Genomic DNA, 26,888 nt, shown 5'->3' on the forward strand with positions numbered 1-26,888 from the left:
AACCCCGAGTTCAAGAGTCACATGCTCATCTGACTGAGCCAGCCAGGTGCCCCATGTACCTTTTGAATTTTGAACCATCTGGATGTTTACCTACTTTTTAAAAACATCCCCATGTACACACACTTGAATTCACACAAATATGTAATGGATACCTCGCTGTTGGTGCCTTTTTGGCAAAAGAGCTTGGGTTTCAGCAATTACTTGCATTTGAATCCCACTTTAATATTTATTCCTGTGTGACTTCGGACATGTAAAATAGTTTTAACATGGTACCTACAGGGTTGCTGCACTGATTAAACAAGATAATCACTGTTATGCGCTCAGCCCGGGGCCAAATAAATGGTTCATTCTACTTCCTACACAGCTCTGGAATCCACTAATTTCTCACCATCTCCTCTGCCACCTCCCCTGGCTACGGCAACCATGGTTCCTGCCAATTTTAGCATCTCCAGTCTCTTCCCCCTCCCTTCTGTTTTCAGCACAGCCGTCAGAGCATCCATTTAAAATGCCGTTAACTATGTCACCACCCTGCTCAAATCTCTCCCGTGGCTCCCCACTGCTTTTAGGAAAACTCTTGCTCTGAGAACTGGGATGAAACCCTGGGTCGGAACCTCCCTGGCAGTGGCCCCATCCAGGACCTTTCCCAGCACTGCCTCTGATTCCTTCGGAGTGGGGCTGAATGCCACCTTGGACAAGTCCCGCGGCTTATCTAAGCCAGCTCAGTTTGGCCTGAGGGAAATCCAGAACAGTGCCTGGCACAAAGTAAATGCCTGATAAAACTTCGCTTGGTTAATGAGACCCCCAAAGGTTGGGTGATGACTACAGGCAGGGCAAGAAGCAGAAAGAGGAGCGCTGGGATCTGTGCGGGACAGTGGGGTACTCTTAGGTGGTCTCAGGAAAACCAGATGGGCCCTGAGTGGGTTCCCGCAGGCTGAAGGCTTCGCCCTTTGCTGTCACCCATGTCTTCTGTCAACGGACTTAGATTTTCTCTTTTTTAGGCAGAAGGTAGAAAGCAGGAGACAGGGTAATCCCAATTTAGCTTCCCAGAAATTCCTGATGCTGTCAGAGGACCCCTCTGCCTGACTGACGTATTACATACCAGGCTAAATCCAACCTCCAGGCCTTTCTACTGGCAGGACTCTACTCTGAGTTTTCTTATCCATTTCATCCCATCTGTTCTTCCTCAGGCTGACCTGACTGACCCCTTGTGGAATCTTTGACTTTCGCCCACTCTTCATCCAAGCCTCCACACATCCTCTCTCCTCCTCCTTCCTCCATCTCTGTCCGGTCCCCTTCCCCTCCCCCACCACCTCCACTCTGTCTCCAGCTTTTTTTGGCTGCTGTTTCTTCCTCCTCCTCCTCCTCCCTCCTTCCCTAACGCTGAATAATCAGGCCTGGCTGTCCTGGTTTCTGGAAATATTCGTGTGTGGGCAGTGGCTCAGGGCTGAAGCAGGGGATGGATGCCTGGGGGGCTCTGGGCAGCCCCAGACCCCCAGTGCAAAGATACCGAAATCCAGGGTTGTGGTCCATGCCTGTCTCCCTCTGGGGAAGGGAGAGCAGGTTTATTGAGCAGGGGAGGAGGGGTGGGAATTCAGAGGGCATGGACACAGGCCATTTCGTCTCCGAGGTCCTCCTCATCGAAGCGAGAGAGGATAGATTCCTCATCACTATACAGTGAGCTGGTCCCCTGTGCCAGCAGGTCACTGGCAGCACTGTCCATCTCGTCCAGTGTCAGGCGACAGGCATCTGCAATCTCCTGCTTGGCCAGGGCCACAAAGCGTGGGTCTCGGGCGAAGAGGCCCAGGCCCTCGGAGATGAGCACCTGGGGGCACAGATGGAATCAGAGTCAGCAGAGGGCCCAACATGGAATCAAAGCAATGTGCACAGCGGGTCAGTGTAGGTAGATGATGCATCATCCGTGAAAGTGTGCAGGGAAGTCACTGGGGACAGTCGTGCATACATCATGCTAAGCAGAAGTTGCAGAGCAAAGGGATAGATAATCACACACACAGTGCAGAGACCGGGGGTTGGGGGGGATGCCCTCTTCCCTCCTTCCCAAGCTCCCACTTCCTCCCCTTCTCCCCCATCCCCCTTGCCCAGGTCCCTTCTCAACTCACAGCCTCCACCAGGCTGTCAGCACTGCCCCTCTTGCCATGGCTGGAGTCCGAGTGGGTTCCAGGCACGGGCAGACAGGTGAAGGTGCGCAGCGGACCACTGGATTTGTGGAGGTATCCCTCCCCTGCTGCGCCCTCCTCCACCAACAAGAGTGGGGCATAGAGGAGCCGACTCCGTTGCGGAGGGGTTGCCCAGGAACCCTGGACCAGAATAAACATCAGGGGGCTCAGGACTGATGGGTGGGATATGAGGATCTAGGACTCACCCCTGTACCTACCTCTTATCACTGCCCACCACCCTCCAAGCACAACTGGAGGCAAACTGAATGCGAATAAACCAGACTTGAGTTTATTCAGGAGCATAAAAGACCTGGGTATAAATCTGAGCTCTGCCACTTACTGGCTGTGTGATCTTGGGTAAGCCTCTCCGGGCCTCAGTTTCCTCATCTGTAAACTAGGACTAACAACAGTACCTATCTCACAGGTACAGTGAGGCTTTTGTGAATTCTTTTTTTTTTTTTTTTTGGGAGGGTGGGTGGGCAGCAAAGCTTATTGAGCTCCCGAAGAGTGAGGGGTCCCGAGAGGGTTGCTTCCCCCAACCCTTTTTTTGCTTTTGTGAATTCATATGTGCCTCATTCTTCAGAAGACATGTGGTATGTTTGATAAATTCAGCCTAGGCTAACTCTACCCCTCCAGACCTCAGCACCCCATTCCCCACCTCACCTGTGCCCTGCTGGTGAGGGGTAACCCACGATGATAGGTGCCTGGGATGGGTAAATCTTCACAACCACCCTGGCGCCTCAGACACTGGATAGTGAAGGAAGGCTTCCGAGCTGGGGGTGGGGGGGAGGCACAGTGCGGGGAGGGGCGGGGGGGCAAAGAAGAATGTCAGTGCCACCCACCCTAGCCCTCTGCCCTGATGGCTCTTGGTAGGGGGGCTAGGATCCATGCCTGCTCTCACCTGCAGGTGTGGGGGGCAGCAGACGGCGGCGTGGTACATTGTGCCCATCCAGGTATCTCTGGGGTCTGTGGGGTGGCAAAATGATGGGGCGTGGAGGAGTCCCTGCCTGCTCGTTTAGGTAGGAGAGCCTGAGCGGGAGAGAGGGCTGAGGATGAGCTCAGGCCTGCGCATGGGCAATGAGGTCCCATTAGTCCTGCCCTCCTGCATGCGGCTCATGGGGTCATCCTACATGTCATGGCCAGAGTCCTTGGTGGGGACTTCCTCTTCCTTGTCCCGATTCTCCCGCTCTTCATTTCCTTTGAGTTGAGAACTTCCTTCTTCTGGAATGGTGAAAATAAAGCCGCCAGAGCTTCTCCTGGGGAAAGTGAAGCAAGTTAGACAAACCAGACCCCCTCCAACCACAATCCTCCTCGTATTGTGGCCCTGGGCTCCTGGTTCCTTCTTGTTCCATGCCCCATCCCCTACAGAAACACTGGGCTTTTAGGTTTTTTTTTTTTTTTCCAATTGGGGAAACTCACATAAAATAAAATTAACCTGTCATCATTTTAGTTTTTATTTATTTATTTATTTATTTATTTTATTTATTTATATGAGAGCGTGTGCGCGCACGAGAGAGAGACTGGAAGAGGAGCAGTGGGAGAGGGAGAGAGAGAATCCCAAGCAGATTCCATGCTGAGTGCAGAGCCCCAGTTTGGGCTGTATCTTGTGACCCCAAGATCATGATCTGAACGCAGATCAAGAGTTGGATGCTTAACTGACTGAGCCACCCAGGCGTCCCAACCTGCCATCATCTTAAAATAAATGTGGGCTTTCTTTTAATAGAAGTTTCTCATGGGAAGGACCCAACATTTAAAAAAAAATCAAAGTTGGCCTGTTGAAGAGACACCTTCAACACAGGAACTGGGAGTGTGTTGGGGGAGGTGAGGAGGAGGCTATAAAAGCTAGGTGTGACTTCATTATGTTCTTTCCTTATTTCTGGGAGGTAAGTGCTGTTATCATCCACCTTTTACAGGTGACAAGATTGAGGACCATGGAAACTAAGTGACTAGCCCAAGATCACTTAGCAAATGGCAGAACCAGGATTTGAACTTAAACTCACTTAGTTCCATGTTACGTGCTTTTTGTATCAAACTTTTGCATTGCCTTTCTCTTATGAATCTCTTATTACCCTCTGTTCCCATCTGAGCCCTTAAATCCCTTCCATTTGTCCTAAATTTCCATTCAAAGGTCCCCTTGCTCCTGAATTACCTCCATGTAGTGGCTAGTCCCTGCCTTCCCTTACAACATCCCACCAGACCCTTGACCGTACCTGTGGCCATGGGATCCAGTCTGGGGTCCACTGGGCTGTCTGGAATTGGGAGCCCCCCCATCGTCATCACTGGGCCCAAGGGAGAGTGAATCTGGAGGTCTGTCCCCAACAGGTAGAGACACAGAAATCATGGAGCTCCGGCGAGATGGGGGCTGGGAGCCCATCGGGGCCTGTGGAAGTCACAGGATTGAATGTTGCCATTCACGTTACATCTAAGTCACTCGGTCAGTGACACAAGTCACTTGAAGCTTATTCCCAGTGACCTCCCTAAGGGTTAAATCTGGGTTTCACCTTCCAACAGTGGATGGTAGGTATCAAATAAACGTTTGCCTGTTGTAGGGAGTCTTCTCAGGGGGCCTCGTCCCCAAAGGCAGTGTCCAAGTTACATAAGGAATTAAGGGAGTGTTTTTTTACAATCAAATTCCCTAGGGGAGTGAAAACTTGCCCTCACTTTATAAATTTCCGGGTTCTTCTCATCTTCCTCCTCCTCTCTCTCCTGTCCCTCTTCCTCCTCATCTGTGTCACAGGTGAGGGCCTGCCTGATCTCAGGACCCAAGTCCTGTAGGCTCCTCAGACCAGCCTGTGAGGGTAGAAACATAGGGAAGCAAGGTAGCTCAGGGTCCAAACTCCCCCATTCATGAGCCTGCTTCCCATGCAGGAGTGTGGGGTGGGGTAAGGGGTCCCTCAGCCACCCCTGACCCTCTGTAAGTCCTGGGACCTCTGTTTCCTTGTCTGTGACATGGGTTACACAAGACCAAGAGGGCAGGCAGCCTCAGCCATGGTGCTCCCACATACCCCACCCCACCCAGGCCCCTCTCTGAAGACCTGAAGGGCAGAGGAGGTACTTGAGGGGGCCTCACTCCCTAGTAGCCCCTTTTCTTTCCTCCGCCTGAATTTGCGGAAATAGTCCTGGATCAGAAATGTGGCGTAGAATTTGCCCACGGTGACCTCTTCCTCTGGGGGCAAGGGAGAAGAGGCAAGGTCACACAGGGGTCCTCTGTTCCCCCTACCCACAGCATAGACTCCCTTTGGCCCCCACTCCCATCCAATGCTAGTTTCCTGATGGTGAGTAATCGTTTGACATTTGGGTGGGCTCATGGAATTGGGGTGGAGCTAGCTCACCGTCAGGAGGGGGGATGACCTCATCTAGCAGCTTCTGCTTTATCCGCTTCCAGATCTTTTTGATGACAATCCGCAGCTCCTGATTGGCTTGTTCCAGGTTCCCTGCATCAGGAGAGAATATGGGGCATGAGCCAATAGGAGGAGCCCTTCGCAGCCACTCCTTCCCTGTTGGAAGGGGCTTCACAAGCTTCTACGCAGTCACACACCACCCCCATTGAACAGGTGGTAAAACAGGGCAGGAGGAGCCATAGTCACTTATTTTGAGGTTCTGAGCCAGGAGCCAGGCCCATCACTCAATGAGATTGATCCCTGCACCTCCCCCAGAGGCCCTCCCGCTCCTGCCTCTTCCCCATCCCTCCCATGCACCTTCTGTCTTGATCTTCAAGGATGTCCGAACCAGGGCAAAGAGTGTGGCATTGAATGTCACTGTCCCGTCTGAGTTGAGGGGCATGTTCATCGCCACAAGTCTCTACACACCAGGGACATGGAACCCACTTTGATCAAATGCCAGGGATGAAGGCATTGGATACCCAGGGGCAGAAACCTTTGAAGATAAAACCAAACACACCCTCCCCACCCAAGACAGGGTCCCTCCCCACCCCTGCGGTGGGCGGACAGCCCTTTCAGAGGTGGGGGGTGGGCAGGTGCACAGACCTTGCAGGCCACTCGGTGTGGGCACAGCTTCCCAAATCCCAAGGGGGGCTGGATGCGTCTCAGCAGAGCAACCACATCTAGGTGCTTGATGCGGCCCCTGGGACAAGTTGGGGTGGGTGGGTGGCACCGCTGTGTTGGAGATACCTCTATCCCTTTCTGAAGATTCAACCAGCTCATCTCTACCAACTTCCCCTACCCCCAACAACCCAGAGCCTGCCAGGGAAGAATCTGAGGGCAGTTGGGGAAGGCAGAGGACAGAGGCAGTGGGAACCTTGGGGCATCTATTGACTAGGTAATTGTTAATGGATAACAGGTCAGAAGTTCTGGGACTGGGGGACTAGGTGGGACAGGGCACTGTCCCCTGCAATCCCAGTTATGTGGTTATAGACCATACTTGGCTCCAGGGTCATATTCAGACCAGATCCTCTTGAATTCATCAAGGTGATGGGGGCCCAAGATGGACCAGTCTCTGGTTAGATAATCAAAGTTATCCATGATGACAGCCACAAAGAGATTTATGATCTGTGGGCCAGTGAACAGTGAGGGTTAGGTGAAGGGCTAAGCTGGGTGTGGGAGGTTGGTGGGACGCTGAGGTAAACTTATGGTTACTGGGTCACTAGTCCCTGGTTGATCTTATCAGACCAGCCCTTTCACCCCTCTGAAGATCTGGGCTCCCCACCTTGTCCCCAGACCTTTCAGGGCCAGCCCCCATGGCAGTGGTGGTGGTTGTGGGGAAACAGTCCTCACCAGGAAGGCGCAGAGCATGAAGAAGCTAATAAAATAGGCGATGGCAAAATTGCTACCACAGGTAAACTCCTCGCCAGGGCTGACATCAGACTCAGGGTCACACCGACTCCCAGGAAGGCTGGCAAGCATTATCTCCTGCCATGCCTCACCAGTGGCACACCTGGGGGTCATACAGTGGGGCCATTTTGGAGGGGAGGCTATGAAATCATCACAAGTGGCACTGTAGGGGACTGTAGGGTAAGAAGATGACCCACTTCATGCCAGGGGTTATATCTGGCACAGATAAATTCCATAAAGCATTTCAATATTTTAAAAGCTGGTGTGGCCATGACGATGACAGTCATGTTCATCAGGTATCCCCATGTTGATCCTGATGCTACTGATGGGGCACTAAGGCCTAAGAAGTGGATACACCTTACAGCCAGAAAAAGAATGGTCGAGGCTAGATTATTACACAAGACTCTTCAGATCACAGCCATAAAAGGTCTCAGGCAAAATGAACCCCATGCTGCCCTGTTGTTTCCACAGCTCAGACAGTCTGGGGCCCAGACAGGGTGTGTGGGCACCCAAAGACATGCTGGGGACCAAGATGGCAGTGGAGGAGGCATGGATGTCACCTGAACAAAAGCAGCACGGCCTGGGGAAAGGTCTGGAAATTGTTGTTTCGGTTGATCTGTGTGCCATCCTGAAGAGCCACCTTGCCAAACATCTGTGGGTGCACAGGGCATGTGTCAGAGTGGCAAACCCATGCCCCTACAGGTTGTCACCCATTTCATACCTTCCAGTACTCAAAAGAGTACTAGATCAAAAGATTCTCACAGATGTGTAGGTACTGCTGATCCCATTTCACAGATGTGTGGACTGATTCAGTGTCATCCAGCTTGTCTTTCAGCCCTCCACCCCCACTGTGGGTGAATTCCTACCCATAGTGCCTAAGGGATGCTCCCTGGGCTCTCCACTTGCCTGCATCCCAATGACTGCATAAATGAAGAATATCATTGCGATGAGAAGAGCCACATAGGGCAAGGCCTATGGGATTGGAGAGGAGGATAGATATTCAGGTCCAGGCAGAGAACTATAAGCCACAAAATGCACTGCTCCCTCAAGCCTGGGCCTACCGAGAGATGTGACCCATCCCCAAAGTGCCCATGACTATCAATGTCTCCCAAATGTGGACACAGTATTAAATACAATAGAATAAGGTCAGTGAGACCAAGGCTAGTTGGGAATTGGGAGGCTAGAAAAACAGAGAAAACCAGAAATGGTAAATTGCAGATGGGTATGGCCCACTGGGAAATGTAGTTCTTGGGGTGGTAAAAGGACAGGCTGAGAAGTGTGAGATGAGGGTGAGGGGTGGTCAAAGGGATGGGGAGTTACCTGAAAGGACTTGATGAATGTCCAGAGCAATGTGCGGATTCCTTCACCTTTACTGAGAAGTTTGACTAGTCGCATGACTCGGAAGAGGCGGAAGAAAGTGATAGAAATGCGGGAACTGTCCTCAGAGCTCTGAAGTTGGGGGTGTAGGTAGGTATGATGAGTCTACACTTGCCCCAGCCACCTCCCTGGCTCATGCTTTGGCCCTCCCAGCCCCCAAGTCCCTCAGAACTCAGGCCCCAGGATATAGTCAGGGAGCATTTCTAAGGACTCTTAGGAAGAAAGGAAGGGAGGGTAGGTGTGGAAAGAAGCATAGAGTCCCTGCTGTGAGGTGGGGGCTACCTCGCCAAGGTGGCCACCATTCTGCAGGGAGAAATGGCCAAGACAGAGGTGACAGAGGAGAGGATGAGATCGCAGGCCCAAATGAACAAAGGGAGAAACAATGTAGCAGATATAGGGGATAATGGATGGTAAAGTCATTATTCAAGGGATGATGGAGAAGGTTATATGGTAGTGGATCAAGATGGTTGTGGGAAGAGTTGGCAATGAGGGTGGAAGGGAAATGAGAGGGTATGGAAAATGATGGCAGAGAGCCAGTGGAGCCAATGGAGGAAATGATGAAGCCAGTAGTTTCATGGAGATGATGGAGATTAGAGAACCGATGGAGGACCCAATGGAGGAGACAGTGATGGAGACATGGAACCAGCAGCATTGTCAATCGAGGTGACAGAGCCAAGTAGTACCCAATGGAGGAGATGATGGAGCCCATGGCACAGTCAGTGGTGATGACAGAGCCGTGAAATACCCAGTGTTGGAGACAGTGGAGTTGTTGGAGAAAATTCAGCCAATGAAGTAGTCAGACGGAACGATGGAGCCAAAGCAGGAATTGGTGGAGTTGATGGAGTTAATGGAGGTGGATGTAGAGGCAATGAAGGAAATAATGGAAATAACAGGAGAGTCGTTTTAGGAGATAGCAGATGGAATTGAATGGAATGGAATAAGGGATATAAAGTAAGGAAATAAATGGAATAAGGGAGCTGGTAGGGGGGGCTTTGGCTAAACCTGACAGGGATTCAAGAGACATGGAGCTGGAATGAGGATTAGGGTGGAGGTAAGTTGAGAGGCCCTGGGGTTGAGGTGGGGGAAGGCTGGGTTTGTGGAAAGGCCAGTCCTTACGTTGACTTCAGTGACGGCAATGTCCACTATGCTGCCCACCACAATAAGAGCATCAAATGTGTTCCAGGCATCGGTAAAGTAATGCTGTAGGCAGGAAAAAAGTAGAGTCTTGTCTTCTCAGAGCTAGCAAGTTAGTATAGGGGTCCAGCGGTAGGTGATATTATGGAGGCAGGGCTCAGCTTGGACTACATGATAGGCCTTCATCTGGATCCTTCTCACTCCTTGATCTATGAGCCCTTGGTTGCTGCCCCCCCCCCCCCGAGAGCTCTGCAATGAGTGCCACCCCAAGGAATTCACCCACTGCAGGTGAGTCTAGGGCTTGGGGGGGGCACCTTGGGTTTGAAGGCGATGATTTTGAGCACCATCTCAACAGTGAAGAGGCCAGTGAAGACCATGTTGAGGATGTCCATGGCATAGTTAAAAGGAGCAGTCTGTTCATAGTGCTGGGAGAGAAAGCCAAGTGTGAGGACGGAGCCTGAGGCAGAGACCTCTCCACCCACAACCAAATATTTTCTGGCTTGGACTGAGGTGAGTCTGGAGATGTGATAGAACTATGCTTTGGCCGAACTCCTCAAACTGTCGATATCCCAATATAGATATTGGAAAGCCCAGTCTTGATTTCCTTGCAGCTACTTCTGACTAATGAGACAGAAATGGAAGTCTTATGCTGGCTGGGCAGTTTCTGTGAAAACTATTTTTGCTTTCCAATAAAAGGATAAAATGAGAAGAGCCCTTGGGTGCAGTCTTCCTTCCTTTTTCCTGCCTTGAATGTGGTTTTGATGCCTGGAGCCATGGCAGTCATCTTGTGACCATGAAGCAACAATCATGAGAATGAAAGCCAACTTGTTAAGAATGGAGGAAGAGAAAGACACTGGATACCTGATGAACAATTATCAAACAGCCTACCATATTTTGTTGACTCCAATATGCACATCTTTTCACATTTAGAATCTTTGAAAATGGGGTGCATTTCACAATCAATAGCAACTTACAGTGGCCATATGCATTTCCCCCACATTCTTATATCTCTTAAGTCAGGATGCAACTTCCAATTATTGGCCTTAGATTTGAAGAAATGTGGCAAATATTTTTATAACTTAAGTCTCTGTCAGTTGGGGATTTGGTTGCTTGCAGCCTAAAGCATTCCTAATGGTTCCCAAGGGATTGTGTGAACAGAGTAGGGTTCAGGTGTCTGGCAGGGGTCAGGGTGGGGAGCTCAGACCTGCATGGCTAGAGCAACCGTGTTGAGCAGGATGAGCAGGAACATGAGGTACTCGAAGGCAGCAGAGTTCACAGTGGCCCACACACGATACTGATGTGGGTTCTTGGGGATGTAGCGGCGGAGTGGCTGGGCCTTGAGGGCGTACTCCACACACTGGCGCTGCATACGGGTGCAGGGCATGAGTGAGCAGTGGGATCCCAAGGCAAGAGAGTGGTGGGGAGGGGTTGGAGGCCATAAGGTGAGGGGTTAGAGGTCACCTGGTTCTTGTCCAGCTCACAGTTTTGGTATTCCTGCTCGCCCTGGGCACGGAAGGTGATGATGACAAAGCCCACAAAGATGTTCATCATGAAGAATGCAATGATGATGATGTAGACAATGAAGAACACTGAGATCTCCACATGGTAATTATAGATAGGACCCTTGTCCTCTGCATTTGCATCGATGGCCTTGTATAGTAGACTGGGGAGGGAACCAGTGGGAATGGGTGAGGAGATATCCCAGTCCCCTGAGACCTGTCCCCAGACACCTTATAACAGACACTCTAGAATTTCCTGCTTAGCACCCCAAAGACCCCAAATCCCCTGACTTAGCCATCTGGGACCTCCATGCATACCCAGTGGTCCCCATACAACCTTCTAGAGAAAGTCTCCACCCCAGTCCTTCAAGACCCCCAAATCCCTTAAGTTCCCATGGACCACTAAATTCACTTCTTCATTCACCTCAGATCCCCATTCACTTCCCCAGAACTCCCCCACAGCCCCTGAAGATCTCTAAATCCTGTCCCATCAGCTTGAATTCCTTGCACCATCTTCCCAAAGATCTTCAACTAGAACCCCAAAGACTTATACAGCTCTCTGAAAACCACTGAGCTCCATCTCTCTGAGACCTCCCCCCCGTGCCTTCCTCCAGACCCCTACCTGGTCCCCCTTAAATCCTACCCAGTCCTTTCTAGACGTCCTCAGAGACCTCTAGCCTTTCTGGAGACACCCCCATACCCAGTCCCCAAAGCACCCCCAGCAAACTTCTGGAGGACCCCCACTCAGTCCTCTGATATGCTCACCAGTCCTCAGAAAACCATATCCAGTCTCAAGATACCTTTCCACCCATCCCCAAGGAGATCCCATTCTATAGACTCTTTCCCTCCTTCCCTGCCCATCCCTGGAGCCCTGCTCCTTACGCAGGCCAGCCTTCGAAGGTAGAGACAGTAAATAAGGCCATCATGGCTGAGAGGACATTGTCAAAGTTGAAATCACTGTTGACCCAGAGCCGCTCCCGGACCAGTGGTCGTGATACATCTCCATCAGGGTAGACCAGGAAGGAGCCCCTGTGGATGTTGCAGACAGAGTGGGTGGGTGAGCAGGGGTGGAGAGCTGGGGAAAGGGGCCTGGTGTCTCCAGCATGGAGTGGTGAGGCTAGATAGCTTGGGTTCAAATCCTACCCCCCTGCATTTACTGGCTGGGTGATATTAGGCGTTTAACCTCCCTGTGCTTCAGTTTTCCTCATCTGTAAAATAAGAATACTAACAGAACATATTTCCTGGCCTGATACAAGGATTAATCAAGTCATTCAATGAGAATAGTATCTTGCATATAGTTGGTACCATATATGTTAACTGTCATCTCCATTATCATCATTGTCATCTCCCAGGAAAAAAAATAATACTAATAATCAACATTTCTCAGCGTGAAGGATATGTCAAACCCTGTACTTGGCTTTACATGTAGAAACTTTACGTTGTAATACACTCTCCTTGTAGTAACTCATTTACTCCTTACAGAAACCTGTGAGATCTGCATTGTTTTCAGTTAAGGAAAATGGGACTCAGCAAGGTTAAGAAATGTACCCCCAAGTCTCATGAGATGAATTTGAACAAGGAATGCTTGACTTCAAAGCACATGCTTTTAATCACCACCCTCTACAGGAATCTCAAGATGGAAGCCTGGGACTTTATGACAGTGGCCATGGGTGAGGGGAGTGTTTGGGGATTTCTGGGGGGTCCATAGTAGAATGTAGGTAACTCTGGAGAATGAGAAGAGGGATTTGGGGGAGGTATTGAGGGTCTTTTAGGACTTGGCAAGACCTGAGGGCCTTTGCAGCTCTTGGGAAAGTTCTGGGGGTGTATTGTGGGGAATTGGGGGAGTTTGGGGGGCTTGATAAAAACTGAGGGAGTTTCTGCAGTTCTTGGGAGGAAGCTCCAAGGGTTCCAGGGGCCTGGGTGAGATCTAGGGGCCTCTTTAGCCTTTGGGAGGGGCCCCAAGCTCCACCAAGGGCAGGGTTTAGGGCACTCACTTGCACTCTTGGGGGGTGTGTTTGGCTTCATCAGTGCAACTGTAGAATTTCCCCTGTAGGGAGGATACTTGTCAGGCAGGTTTACCCCTTGCTCCCCACCTTGACCTTCCAGTGTTTCCTCTCACCTTGAAGAGCTGCACGCCAATGCAGGCGAACATGAATTGCAGGAGTGTAGTCACAATCATGATGTTCCCAATGGTTCGGATAGCCACGAACACACACTGCACCACGTGCTGCAGGTACCCACACAGATGGTTCATGAGACTACAGGCCACAGCAGCCAGGGGGGAGGGATTCTGGGAGTAGATGGGGCTCAGGGACTCGGGCTGGGGACACCTGGTCATGGACCAGGGATATGTGCTCAGGACCATGTGGGCACTGACTAGGAATAAGTATTTACCAGGAAGGGATATGGGGCCACATTTCAGGAACTTGGGTCAGAGAAATGTGGCCATGGGTAGGAATTGTTAGTTACTTGTAAGGAATATTGGTCAGGCCACATGATCAGTGGTCTGGGGTGTGGTTTACATGTTGGGTCCAGGCTGTGTGGTCAGGTGTCTGTGTAAATAGTCAGTCTGATTGGAGATTGGGGCCCTAGGAGTGGGGCAGGACATGGGTCCTTTGGGTTTGGGTGGGGCTGGGTTACCTTGAGTCCCTTGGCCCTGTTGATGGCTCGGAGAGGCCTCAGTACGCGGAGTACCCTCAGGATCTTCACCACTGAGATGGCGCTGGAGCTGGAGAAGGGTGAGTCCTCAGGCCCTGGCCCAGGTTTGGCCTCTGCTCTGGGAGCAATGGAGTGGGCAGGGGATGCAGAGGGTCACTCACTGGATGCCAAAGGAGATGAGGGACACGCTGACCACCAACAGATCCAACAGATTGAACCAGCTACGGCAGAAGGAACCTCGGTGCAGGAAGGCCCCAAACACTGTCATCTGCGGGAGGGGGAGAAGAACATCAGGGTAGACTCCGGGTGTGGGTATAGAGAGGGGAGGAGGGCATGGAAATAGGAGAGGTGGGCTGTGGGGGTGGGTACAGGATGGTTTGGGGCAACTGGGGGTAAGACTGGGGGCCTATTCATTACCTTTAATAGAATCTCCACGGTGAAAATGGAGGTGAAAGCATAATCAAAGTACCCCAGAATCTGGGAGTAGAGAAATAGGGGAAGCCACTGAGTCATGGCTTAGCGAAATCCTAGGGGTATGTGTATATGTGTGTGTGTGTGCACGTGCTTCCTGTAAGCTTTGCTGTCCCTCCCTCCTCCTTCCCTTCCCTCCCTCTCTTTTTCTGTCCTTCTTCTTATGCCCAGTATGACACCACTGGGAGTGTTCCCTCAGCCCCCAGCCAATGGCTCACATGGTTGCGGAAGGAGTGGGCTCGGATGGGGTCCTCAGCGGCCAGGGACACACTGCTGAGGATGATGAACACCAGGATAAGGTTGGTGAAGATATGATGGTGAATGAGGGTGTGGCAGGCCTTCCTCAGCCTGGGGAGTGGGGAATAGTGAGAACCCAGAACCACAGAGCTGATTGGGAGAGCCCAAGGGAGACAGCTCAGCATCTTTTGCATCGGGCTGCGCACCCTGCCAGAGCCTTGGTTGGTACCTGGCCCTCCACCTGCCCCAGCCCCTGCTGCCTCAGCCCCTCATCCATTCCCAGAACTCACGGGTTAGTTTGACTGAGACAGAAGAAGGCACTGCCCTCAGGGATGGGTATCACCTTCTCCTTGGGTACAACTTCCTGCAGAAGTTCCACATGCCCTGCACCTCCTTCCTCCTCTTCTTCCTCTTCTTCCTCATCTTCCTCGTCCTCCTCTTCTTCCTCCATGCCTGGTACCAGAAGAAGACCAAAAGACAGACAATTCATTGGAAAACGTATGTAAAACCCGTAGAATAGTGGTTGTCACACGGAAAATTCTTTCCATGTGTCAGCTCCTCAGAGAAGGTCTTTTAGTTTGTTTTGTTCACAGTTGGGTCTCCAGAACTTAGAACAGTGCCTGGAACACAGTAGAAGCTCAGGAAATGTCTGTTGTATGAACATCACCATCCTTGCCATCCAATACACGCTATCTTACAATAAAGGCTCTGAGAAGTTCTGCAATAAAACAAAAGTCTTTGTTTTCATTAATCTCAGCATCTCAAATGCTGCTGGCCACACACCAAGCCCACTACTTTTTATCAGTTTATTAGTTTTTGATGTAGTGCTCAATGATGCATTCGTTGCATGTAACACCCAGTGCTCATCCCATCATGTGCCCTCCTTAACGCCCATCACCCAGTTACCCCATCCCCCCACCCACCTCCTCTTCCACAACCCTCAATTTGTTTCACAGAGTCAATGATCTGTTATGGTTTGTCTCCCTCTCTGATTTCTTCCCACTTAGTTTTCCTTCACTTCCCTTATGATCTTCTGTGCTACTTCTTATGTTCCACCATATGATAATTGTCTTTCTCTGAGTGATTTATTTCACTTAGAATAATACCCTCCAGTTCCATCCATGTTGATGTAAATAGTAGGTAGTCATCCTTTCCGATCAAGCCCATCACTTTCAAGATGATTTCAGAAAAGTCTTCTCCTCAGACAGGAGGATCTAGGTGGTCAAGAGGTCTGCCCGGTGCTGTCTCTAAGGTCCCACACCTCCTCCATCTGGCCCTGCCCACTTGCCTGTTTCTTCATTCTTTCTGCCCTCCTCTTCCTCATTCTCCCCACCAGGCACCTGGGGACAGAAAGATGGGGGTCACCCATGGTGGGGGAGATACTATAGAATAAACCTAGGGGAGGCATGGAAGGAACACAGTAGTGGAGAGGTGCACAGGCAGAAAATGGGGGTTAAAACACACACACATAGACAGGTATTGGTGGTTATGGGAGGCGTAGACAGTGGCCAGGATTCTAACTCACCAACACTCCATTTTCCTGTGGGAGAGCCCCCTCGGTGCTCTTTTCCCTGTGAGAGAAAAGGGGAGCAATTGCTAAGGATTGCAGCAGATAGACGAGGCTGAAGGGGTCCGTGCAATCAGAACAGACCTTTCTGAGGTCCCATAGAACCTCCCTGCTTCTGCCCTCATCCCCACAATCTGTTCTTTTCACAGCAGCCAAAAGGATCCTATTAAATCTTAAGTCTGGCACATTCTTCCTCTGCTCACACCTCTCCTATGGCTCCCACTCACTCAGAGCAAAAACCAAAGTCCTCACTATGGCCCAGAATGCCCCCAATGGGGTCCCCCTATTCCCCCATTTGAGCTCACCTCCTACCACTCTTTTCCTTGCTCACCTCACTCCAGACTCCCTGGTTTCCTTGGTGTTTTCTTAAATGTGCTGAATGTGCACCTCAGGACCTTTGCACTTACTGTCCCCTTGTCTGAAGCACTCTTCCCCCAGATATTTTCATGGCTCATTCTCTCCCTTCATTTGGGTGTCTGTTCAACTGTCACCTCTGTGTAAAGGCCTTCCTTGACCAAAATAGGGTCTAACCCTATAGCAAAATAGCAACTTTCATTTCTCTCTATTCTTTTTTTCCCAAACTCTTTTTTTCATTATATATCCTTAACATATATTTAATTAAATTATGTTATATATTCATTTCTTTGTATTTTGCTTGCCTCCCCCAACTAGAGTGTCATCTTTGTGAAAGGGAGGACTCTGTCTACCTTGAACCCTGTCATCTCCTCAGTGTCTAGAACATGGCCTGACACAAAGTGGGAGATCAAAGAATTCACATTGAATGAATGAGGACTGACAGGTTGGATCTGGGGATATGGGTGACCCCAGGGTGACCAGGGTGACCGAGGCATCTCTGGTAGTGTGGGATGTATGTATGTGTGGAGACATACAGTCAGGGATCCCAGGGAGAGACTGTCTTGGGGGCAGAGCCAGACATCACCTGCCCTTGTCATTGACAGTCCCTGTATCTCCGCTGGCCAGGTTATCCACAGCAATGGCAAGAAACACGTTCAGAAGGATGTCTGGGGTGAGCTCAGGCTAACAAAGGATGGAGAAGAAGCCTGCCTGTGGACTGCCCATATCCCCTTAGCTACCCCACATTTTACCAGCACCCAGCCCCCCAAGGCTCCAAGGATACAGTTGCCGCAGATGAAGAGGATAATAAAATAGACACACACCAGCATTCCTGGGAAGAAGGGGCCGCCATAGGCCATGATACCATCATACATGACCGCATTCCAGTCCTCACCTGTCAGGATCTGAGGGTGAGAGTTCACTGTGAAGCTCTTTGGACCCTCCCACCCTATGCTTTCCCTACTCCTCACCCAACCCACCCATCCCATGGTCTCCAGACCTCACCTGAAAGACAGTGAGGAGGGCCTGGGGGAAGGTATCGAAGGTGCTTCGCTTGGTGTGGGTCTGGTCAAAGTTGAATTTGCCCCCAAAGAGCTGCATGCCAAGCAGGGAGAAGATGATGATGAAGAGGAAGAGGAGAAGCAGCAACGATGCAATGGATTTCATTGAATTGAGCAGGGATGCCACCAAATTGCTCAGAGATGCCCAGTGCCTGCAGCAGAGATGGGGGAGGCAGGGTTGACATGTCCAGTGGTGAGTCAGGACCCAGGGCAGGACTCCAGCTTGCAACGTGTTAAGGGCGGGTCAGGTCAAAATGAGCTTTGGAAGGGCGTTTGGGTGGCTCAGTTGGTTGGGCATCTGCCTTTGGCTCAGGTCATGGTCCTGGAGTCCTGGATCAAGCCCCACATCAGGCTCTCTGCTCAGCAGGGTGTCTGCTTCTCTCTCTTCCCCTCACCCCACTTGTGCTCTCTCTCTTGCTCTCTCTCTCTCTCTCAGTTTCTCTCTCAGATAAAAAAAATATTTAACAAAATAAAATGAGCTTTGGAGTTGGGTTGATGTGAAAATAAGATGTGAGGAGAAGGTTGAATTTGGGGTCAGTGTTGGCGTTGAGGGTGTAATGAGAGATGAAGTTAGGATGGAGGTTATATGGAAGGTGAAGCTAGAATTGGGTTTCAGGTTGGGACTGGGACTGGGATTGGGGTTAGGGACTGTAGCTGGGGATGGGGTTGGGGTTAGGGGTTAAGAGAGTATTTGGAGTTTTAGATGACTGAGTTGGGGATAAGGTTGTGGTTGAGGGTTGGGATAGAAGAGGGGATAGGAGTGAGATTGGGTCTGGGTCTGAGATTGCAGCTGGAGGCAGGCTACTGGTTAGGAGTTAGGGACATGGGGGTTGTGGTTAGTGATGGGGATAGGCTGTGATTTAGGGAGGAGATTAGAGATGGAGTTGGCCTTGGGACTGGGTGTTGGGGCTGTGGATGAGCTTGCATATGATGAGTGGGTAGGGGTTAGGGTTAGAGATGGTATAATATTTGCAGATGAGTATGGAGGGGAGTTCAGAGATGGGGCTCGGAATAATGTTTGAGCTGGAGTTGAGGTTGAGGAAGGGAATGGAAATAAAGTAGACACCCGCCCCAATGGACTTTAATCTCCATGAGGCCAGAGGAACCTGGGTGGCTCAGTCGGTGAAGCATCTGATTCTTGATTTCCACTCAGGTCATGATCTCAGGTTTGTGAGATCAAGCCCCTGGTCAGGCTCTGAGCTGGGTGTGGAGGCCGCTTAAAATTTTCTTTTTCCCTCTCCCTCTGCCCCTCTCCCCCAACTTGTGCTCTTTCTCTCTCTCAAAATAATCTCTGCAAGGCGGGAACTTGTGTTTCACTAGGCCTAGTGTTTCTCTGAGTGCCTGGCACCAAGTAGGTGCTCAGTGGTATTTGTTAAATGAATGGTAAAGCTGATAGTCACTGGAGCTGGGGAGGGAGCTGTTCAGGCTGTGCTTGGGGCCCCAATCTTCCCCAGCTCCACGCACCTAGTGACTTTAAAGATCCTGAGGAGGCGCACACATCGGAGCACTGAGATGCCCAGGGGTTGCATGGTGCCCACCTCCACCAGGGTGGTCTCCAGGATGCCTCCACAGACCACGAAGCAGTCAAAGCGGTTGAAGAAGGAAGAAACATAAGCAGAGGGGCCCAGGCCATACAACTTGAGAAGCATCTCCACCGTAAATAGACAGAGCAACACCTTGTTGGCATACTCTATGGGGAGAGGGGCAGAGGTGACTGGATTGGCCAATTTCCTCAGTAATGTGTAGGGGGGTGGGGGCCATGGGGCGATATGGGGTAGCTGTTATCGGGCCAGACACAGGCTGGGGGCAGGTAGGACAAGGGTTAGGGATTGGGGTGAGTCTGTAGGTCAGAGTAGGTGAGGTTTTGAAAGGCTTGGAGAGGTGAGGAGAAGAATCCATCAGCCTCTATGAGTCCAAGAAAACTCCATTTTGAAGCTAGTGTTAGAATCTGGGGTTTAGCTGGGATTGAGGCTGGTTTGAGGCTTGGGGTCAGAAGTGCGTTCAGTATTCAGGTTGGCATTGAGATAAAATGAATAACGGTAAAAGCTAGCACTTCTAAAATGTTAGCTTTATGTGGACTAAGCCATGTTCGAAGCACTTTTCACTTTAACTCACTTAATCCTTCCAACCACCTGCATGAAGTGGATACAATTACTAACCCCATTTTTGTAGATGGGGAAACAGACACAGAGGGGTTAACCCATCCAGACAGTGTGGAGTTAAGATTCTGGAATCCCAAGCCACCTGCCTGGGTTTGCCACTCACTAGCTGAGTCCTGGGATTAATCATTTAATTCTTCAGTACCTTGGCAATCGGTACTGTGTGCAGTAGTAGTTGCTTCACATAAGGCTTTAGTGAAGAAAAATTGAGTTAGTCCGTGCAAAGTGCTGAGAACAGAGCTTGATGCCCAGAGCAAGTGCTCTGGGAGTGCTAGCTACAAGGTGCGATGGGACAGGCTAAGGTTTCTGCATTTATTAGGGCAAGAAGGCAATGTCTGGGGGTCTGAGGAACCCTAGAGGCCCTGGATTTGGGTTTCTAGAGTGGAGAGAATTGGGGGTTGGGGAAGAGGGCTGGTAGTCCGGCGGTTGGGGAGAGGGCGCACCCTGGATCTGGGTGAGCCAAACGGGCTGCCCGTGGTGCTCTGAGGCGATGGTGAGCGTATTGAGGAAGACGAGCACCAGCACGGCCCAGTAACAGGCGGTGGACTTCACAGCCCGCCGGCAGCGTGCCCGAAGGCCCCGGTTAGCTCGGCGGAGGTGGCGGCTGGGGAGGAGGGGAAAGGTGAGTCCTCTGGTTGAAATTACCTACCTAAGCAGGGCCTGGGGGGCTTGGGTGGGCTAGCCCGGTGGTCACGGGGGACTTGGAGGTGGGGCTCACACAAAGTCATGGGGCCCCAAATCCCTTAATTTTCCCAACTCACCAAACCCTAGTTTTCATGATCTTGTTTCTGGAAAAGAGGAAGATGGAATGTGAGCGTCATGAGGGACTAAGGGGCAGTCGGTGGCTGGGGTTGGAGCTCAGGGGCTGGGGTCAAGGTTAGAGGGTCCAATAAGGATGGGGGTCAGGGTCTGGACTGGGTTCTGGACTGGTCAGGGGTCAAGGGCTGGAGGCCCTTACATGCAGCGTGTGCAACTGGCCAAAGCCCCCTCCTCTTCTTCCTCATCGCCTGGGGTCTCTGTCATCGAACCAGTGTCACTGGCTGGGAGGCTGGCTGTAGGAAGGGTAAGAGTAGAGGTCTGTACTTGAAGACCCCAGGTTCCAAACTTGGCTTGCTTCTCTGTCTGCCCATCCCACCATCCCCCATCTGGCTGGACCCTCACCATGGCTGCTGGTGGAGTGGGTAGAGCGGGTAGAGTGACTAAACCAGCGCAGACGTCCACGTCTCCTGGTGGTCAGCTCTGCCAGCTGTGGCCCTGCCAGATGGGAAGGACAGTTGGGGAGCGTGGCCTGAGGTTGGGTTAGGGCCGTGGTGGTGTGTGTGGGGGGGTGTTATTTGGAGACTTTGTTCTGGGTACAGGGTATTCAAGTGTGGGTCTGGTTCTGTGTCCTAGGCTGGAACCGGGAGCTGGGCCTAGAGCTGTTGCCAGTCGGGGCGGGATTTGAGGAGGGTAGCCCACATCTGAGGCATGCGTGGAGCAGGGAATGGGCCCCACGGGGTTGCCTACGGTGGCCGGCCCGGCCCTCTTCAGCCATAGAACCCAAATTGCCATCTGCTGAGGGGTCTTCGATGTCCAGGTCCTCTGCCTGCGTGATCCAGTCCAGGTAGCCTTGCAGGTCCTCCTCCAACTGTTGCTTCTCCCGCAGCTTCTGGAAGTCCCCTCGTGCTTTGGCCTTCTCCCTCTCCTTGGAGAACTCCCTGAGGGAGGAAGATGGAGAGCTAGGTGAGGGAACCACTCTGGCTCCCTTGCCTTCACCATTCCAGCCCTACTGGTCTCCTTGCTGTTCTCGGAATATGTCAAACACATTCTAGCTTCGCATCAGCGGTTCCCTTTCCTTGGGACACCTTTTCCTCAGATATCCATGTGGCCCATTCCCTCATCTCTTTCACATTTCTACTCAGATGTCACCTTCTCAAGGAGTTCTGTCCTGATTGCCCCTATTTATAATTGCACAATTTGCTCATTTCTATCCTTATCCTTCCTTTCTTTCCATAGCACATATTCCATATAAAACACTACATATGTGAGGTGCCTGGCCAGCTCAGTTGGTAAAGCATGTGACTGTTAATCTCAGGGTTGTGAGTTCAAGCCCCACACTGGGCATGGGGCCTATTGGAAATAAGAAAAAATTTCAACAACCCACCACATACATGTGTGTGGGTGTGTGTATACACAATCTGTTGTGTGTATTGGTATTATCTGTCTCTCCCCACCAGAATGTAATATCCAGGAAGACAGGGATTTTTGTCTTTTATTCTATTCCTAGTGCACCCAGTAGTTGCTCAATGTTGACAGATCGAATGAAGTGGTATTTCTGATGGGTTCTGAAAGGATGCCTAGGAGTTTTCTAGGAACAGAACAAATGGGACTGGGGCTGAGGGGCAGTATGGGGGAGGGTGTCTAGGCTCCTCACCCGCTCAGGACACCAAGTACAAGGTTGAGGACGAAGAAGGACCCAAAGATGACGAGACTCACGAAATATACCCAGGGAAGCTCATACCCCATGGCATCCTGCATCTGGGGAGAGAGAGGACATGCATCTCTCAGTATATGCAGACGCTCTTGCCTGAGCCTGGGGAGGAAAGGCAGGTGCAGTCTCGCACTGTGTGCCTGTCGTCCACCTCACCCAGTAGAGCACGTCTGTCCAGCCTTCCATGGTGACGCACTGGAAGACGGTCAGCATGGCGAAGAAGAAGTTGTCGAAGTTGGTGATGCCTCCGTTGGGCCCTGCCCAGCGCCCGCGGCACTCGGTCTGGTTCAGGGTGCACGCACGCCCGGATCCCGAAGATGCGCAGGGCGACGGGTCCTCCTCCGCTTCCACGTCTGTGGGAAGACGGGAGCTTTGGGTTCTGAAGCCTGCCCACCCACAGTCCCTGCTATCCTGGAGCTCCGTCCACCTGAGAAGTTAAACTCAGGGTTCGAGATTTTTCTAAATCAAGGGCAACTGTAAGCTCACAACTCTGCTAGATCAGGATTCAGAACCACAGGGAAGTTGTGAGTCTCAACCACAGGTATCTGGGGGGTAGAACTGTAAAACTTCTGGTAGAATCTTGTAAAGAGCAGTGAGCCCTGAGCCTGGGGGAGGAGTCTTGTGAACTGGGAAGGGACTCTTGGAAAAAGGGCGGGGACAAGGCTTGGGCGGGAGTCTGGATAAAGGGCTTGAGTATTTGGGGCCAGTCCTGGAGGATGGAGTCAAGCGCCTGGAAAGGTCTAGGCCTGTAGGTGGATTCTTGTGATGGGGCGGAGCTATTAGTCAAGGGGCGGCAGTAGTCCGGGATTGAGGGCGGAGCTTGAATAAAGGGGTAGGGCTTGTTATCCCGGAGGCGGAGCCTGAGCCTGGGGGTGGAGTCCTGTGGATTTGAGCACAGGGTGTGGCCCAGAAACCCGCGGAGGGAAGGGCGGGGCGGTGGTGGTGGTGGTGTCCTGTCCCCAGAGGGGTGGAAAGGCTGACCAGATCCCAGGAAGTAGCATGTCTTGTGCATGCGTCCAAGGAACAGCTCGAGTCCAATGATGGCATAGATGATGATGACAAAGAGCACGAGCAGGGCGATGTGCAGCAGGGGCACCAGCGCCTTCATGATGGAATTAAGCACTATGTGCAGGCCTGTGGGAACAGAGGGGCGAGGTTGGCCTAACTCCCAACTCCGGCGCCCCTCCCCCACCTCCAACCTCCTGGGGGGCGTGCCACTCACTTGGAACCCCAGATACCAGCCTCAGTGGCCTCAGCACCCGAAACGCCCTTAACGCCTTCACATCGAAGCCTCCCGGCTTTCCCCCTGTGTGCGGGGTGTCTCCCGGCCGACCAGGGCCCTGCTCCAGTAGCACGCTGAACAGCCTGAAGGGGTAGCACGGGATTAGGAGGCCTGCGGCGGGCCTCGGGACCTCCCTTCACCCCTCCCTTCTCGGAAAAACACAGGTCCTCGTGACTGGAAATGTGAAGAAGTTTAAAATATGTTGATATTCCTGATTCTGGCTGCCAAATGAGGGCAGTCGGAAACAGACATTTCCCCTGGGCCCCGAATTCAGCGGGCCTGGGGTAGGAAGTTGAGCTAAGGTCCCCTGCAGACGCGCACCCGACCACAACGATGATGAAGTCGAGTAGGTTCCAGCCATTGCGGATGTAGGCACTGGGATGGAGCACCAGCCCGTAGGCCACGATCTTGAGCACAGTCTCCACAGTGAAAATCACCAAGAATACGTACTCCACTTGCTCCTGAGGTTGGAGCCAGGGGCGGGGCGGGAGAGTGGGGGTTATTTGAGGGTGAGGCTTGAGGGGGGCCGCCGAAAAGGAAGCATAATCGGAGACCTAAGTTTCGACTGGATAGGAGAGGGTCATCTGGGCCAGTGAAGAGCGGAGATGGGGGCTTGAAGGGTTGTGGTGTGGTTCTGCTGGGGCTGGATCTGGCTTGGGGTGGGGGCGGGGGCAGGGGGGCAAGCCTCACCAGGTTGTGGTTGGCCGTGTTGGAGTCATCTTCTGGAAAGGGGATGTAGACCCCCAGGGCTACACAGTTGGCAAAGATGGTCAGCAGGATGAGGATGTCAAAGGGCCTCAGGTGACAGTCAAGGACCCAGGCAGATAGGTCTCAGATTCCCCACATTCCCTTGGAGCCTTCCCCATCCAATGCTGATGCTTAACTCAAGGCATCCAGCCCTGACATCCCAGCCCTTGTCCTGACCAAGGGTTTGACTTTGAACCCCCTAGAAACATTAGCCATCCCCAACTCTTGCTTTGATTTAGCCCTTGACTCTTGACACTCCTCCCCCACCCCCCGCAGTGACCTTCACATTTCTCAACTCACCCTCTAATCCAGTTCTTGACTCTTGATCCCTAGTGACCTCGGCCTTCCTCCATCCCAGCCCTGACCCAAACCTTGACTCTTGGTACCCTGGTGAAACCTCACTCCTGAGCCCCGCTCCGGCCTTCCAGGATGCTTCCACTCCACAATGCTGATGCAGAACCGCCGCAGGGGGTTGGCCAGGGTGAGGCAGAAGAGCGCCCGGGGTGACCGCTGAGCACTGGCCACTGCCACCGTCTTGTGCTTACTGTGCTGAGTCCTTCGCTTAGGGGTCTCCAGGCCCGATGCCCCATTGATTTCTTCACCCCCCGATGCTGGGGGCCCAGGGCACAGCCCCCATTCAGGACCAGGTCCCGTCCCATTGGCTGGGCTGGGCTCTGGGGTGTTGTCTGTGTGGAGAAACCGAGTCAGGGAGGGAGAGGGTATTGGGGCAATCATGGTTGCCTCCTGCCCGGTCCCATCCCTGTGTCTGGGGGCAGGAGAGAAGAGCATGTAAAATTAGGGAGAGTTGGGGTGGTGCCTGAGTTAAGAATTGCAGGGAAGAGTTGGTGTTGTAATTGATTGGGGGTAAAGAGAGTTTTTAGAGAAGGGAAGGTGAAATTACATTTCCAAGTAAAGTAGTCTTTGCTGTTAGACTTGATATGGAGTTTAAATTGGCATGGGGTAGGATTAATTTTATAGCTAGAGGCAAATTTAGGGTTAAATTCTAGTGGTGGATTTTGGATTGGGTTTAAAGATTTTTTTTTTTTTTTTTTATTTATTTTATTTGACAGAGAGAGATCACAAGTAGGCAGAGAGGCAGGCAGAGACAGAGGGGGAAGCAGGCTCCCTGCTGAGCAGAGAGCCCGATGCGGGGCTCGATCCCAGGACTCTGAGATCATGACCTGTGCCGAAGGCAGCGGCTTAATCCACTGAGCCACCCAGGCGCCCCTGGATTGGGTTTAAATACAGGAAGGAGTAGAGTGTCTGAGTTGGGATTAGAATTAGGATCAAGGTTAGGGTTAAAGTTAAGTTTGGATGGGATCTGAATTTGGGATTGGGGTTTTCAGCTAAAGTCATTCCCAATTCTTGTGGCCTTGTTCTAACCTCTGAGGGGCAGTAGGTTGGCTTGGTTAGGATCCCCAGTGTTGGAGGAAACAAGCTGTCTGAACTTGGCACCTGTGTGCAACCTTGGGAAAATGGTGCAACCTCCCTGAGATTCAATTTTCTTATCTGCGTAATGGAGTGATAAGAGTACCTATGTTATAGAGTCGTTGTGAAGATTAAGTGAGTTCAGCATTCAGAATAATGTCTGGCACAGAGTATTATTCCCATTTTGCAGGTAAGGAAATTGATGCAAAAAGGGAAGTGATTTGACCAAGTGGCCGAATTGGGATTCCAACATATGCAATCTCTGACTCCAAGGTAGTAAGACTTAATGACTTACTACCACCATCAAATGTGTTCATTCTCTCTCTCTCTCTCTCTCTCTCTAGTTTTTAAAATTGATCTGTGCTCTTTTTGGAGACTTTTTGGAGACTCAGAAACCTACTCACTAACAATATTGATATCTCGATGTTGGGGTTGAGGTTAGGTGAATTTATAGCTCATACTAAGGGGCTGAATCTACATTGGGGTTTAGACCCTGACAGGGGTTTGCCCTCTGGTTGGTAAGGTTTGCGTTAGGATTAAGCTTGGGGCTGGTTTTGGAATTGGACTTGGGATGGACACGAGGATGGAGGTTGGGGCCAGGATTAGGGCTGGGATTCAGTTGTGAACTAAAGCTGGGGATGGGGCTGGGAGGCCATAGGGGCAGGGTCTGAGTCAGACTGAGCGTCAGGGTTCAGGTGATACTAAGGCTATGTTTGGTGCTGTCGGGGAGGGAAACAAGGTGATGTGGTTCTGGTCCCCTGGTGACTCTTCAGGGGTGGGGTCCTGTTGGGCAGTAGATGGGGCAGAGGGGCAGAGGGTAGAGCAAAGCCTTGGCTTGCTCCAAGGGTCTGCAGGGGTGGAAGGCTGCTCTCACCTTTCCCGCCTTCAGACGCCGACATCCTCCTTTCAAGGTTGAAGAGCCATCTGCACACAGCCCCCCTCTCTTCTCCCAGCTTTAGAGAGATTAAGGTCACAGGGCGGGGCTGTAGCCGGGTTGGATGGGAGGGTGAATGGGGCAAAGATGGGACATTTTTGGGCTACAGTCTGACAACAGAAAAGGCACCGATTTTTAAAAAATATTTTTATAAAATATATACGAGTCAGAAATTAAAATAAGAAAAATGATATCATTTCCCAACAGTATTTGAACTTTGAAATGTGTAAAAATAGTCCTAACATAATATACTTATGTGTAAGATCTCCATGGGAAAAAATTTTCAAATACTGTCAAGTGATTAAAGGGAACCTAAGGAAATGGAGAGATATATTAAATTTACTAATAGAAATAGTCAATGTTGTGAAAATGTCAAATTCTTCCCAAAGTGATTTAGAGATTCAATGGCTGTCCCAAATGAAATCCCGAAAGATTTTTCCCTGTAATTTGACAAACTCATTCTAAAATTTATATCGATATACAAAGGATCTACAAAAGCCAAAATCCTTTGAGAAGGAACAAAGTGGGAGGACATTCCAGATCAGA

General features: G+C 51.3%; 1 protein-coding gene and 1 non-coding gene across 4 annotated transcripts; one reads left to right on the plus strand and one right to left on the minus strand.

The window, feature by feature from the left end:
* Window positions 1-1,591: 1,591 nt before the first annotated feature.
* CACNA1F (calcium voltage-gated channel subunit alpha1 F) lies at window positions 1,592-26,307 on the minus strand. 3 transcript variants are annotated; one of them, XM_059156877.1, is made up of 48 exons: window positions 26,283-26,307; window positions 24,414-24,666; window positions 23,924-24,029; window positions 23,555-23,694; window positions 23,174-23,316; window positions 22,933-23,085; window positions 22,108-22,304; window positions 21,895-21,998; window positions 21,021-21,178; window positions 20,643-20,735; window positions 20,440-20,533; window positions 20,243-20,269; window positions 19,925-20,085; window positions 18,787-19,012; window positions 17,267-17,474; window positions 17,046-17,166; window positions 16,848-16,929; window positions 15,866-15,911; window positions 15,629-15,680; window positions 14,631-14,793; window positions 14,322-14,451; window positions 14,050-14,109; window positions 13,794-13,900; window positions 13,615-13,702; window positions 13,094-13,201; window positions 12,969-13,021; window positions 11,857-12,003; window positions 10,937-11,138; window positions 10,680-10,838; window positions 9,790-9,900; window positions 9,458-9,541; window positions 8,624-8,644; window positions 8,285-8,413; window positions 7,871-7,936; window positions 7,525-7,616; window positions 6,908-7,067; window positions 6,555-6,682; window positions 6,161-6,257; window positions 5,873-5,975; window positions 5,507-5,608; window positions 5,210-5,340; window positions 4,836-4,964; window positions 4,385-4,554; window positions 3,305-3,430; window positions 3,076-3,203; window positions 2,838-2,947; window positions 2,118-2,315; window positions 1,592-1,822 (listed from the first exon to the last, which is right to left on the minus strand). In XM_059156877.1, exons 1-48 carry the CDS (start codon window positions 26,305-26,307, stop codon window positions 1,592-1,594), a joined length of 5,922 nt encoding a protein of 1,973 aa, XP_059012860.1. The 3 variants fall into 3 exon arrangements, with proteins under 3 accessions (XP_059012860.1, XP_059012859.1, XP_059012861.1); XM_059156876.1 differs by having other exon boundaries at window positions 20,988-21,178; XM_059156878.1 differs by having other exon boundaries at window positions 20,988-21,178; window positions 24,414-24,431; window positions 26,246-26,307.
* Window positions 21,512-21,584, plus strand: TRNAN-GUU (transfer RNA asparagine (anticodon GUU)). Its single transcript has one exon. It is a non-coding gene; the product is annotated as a tRNA-Asn (tRNA).
* Window positions 26,308-26,888: the final 581 nt, after the last annotated feature.

The sequence above is a fragment of the Mustela lutreola genome, chromosome X, assembly GCF_030435805.1.
Source record: "Mustela lutreola isolate mMusLut2 chromosome X, mMusLut2.pri, whole genome shotgun sequence".
NCBI classification, from domain to species: domain Eukaryota; kingdom Metazoa; phylum Chordata; class Mammalia; order Carnivora; family Mustelidae; genus Mustela; species Mustela lutreola.

What these genes read in the sequence shown, in the direction of transcription:
- CACNA1F (XM_059156876.1), bottom strand. Translation starts at nt 26,307, where the DNA reads ATGTCGGCGTCTGAAGGCGGGAAAG. An exon ending in GCCGTGCTGCTTTTGTTCAG is followed by an intron (nt 7,068 to 7,524) that starts GTGACATCCATG and finishes TATGACCCCCAG; the next exon opens with GTGTGCCACTGGTGAGGCAT. An exon ending in GTACCTCCTCTGCCCTTCAG is followed by an intron (nt 4,965 to 5,209) that starts GTCTTCAGAGAG and finishes CTACCCTCACAG; the next exon opens with GCTGGTCTGAGGAGCCTACA.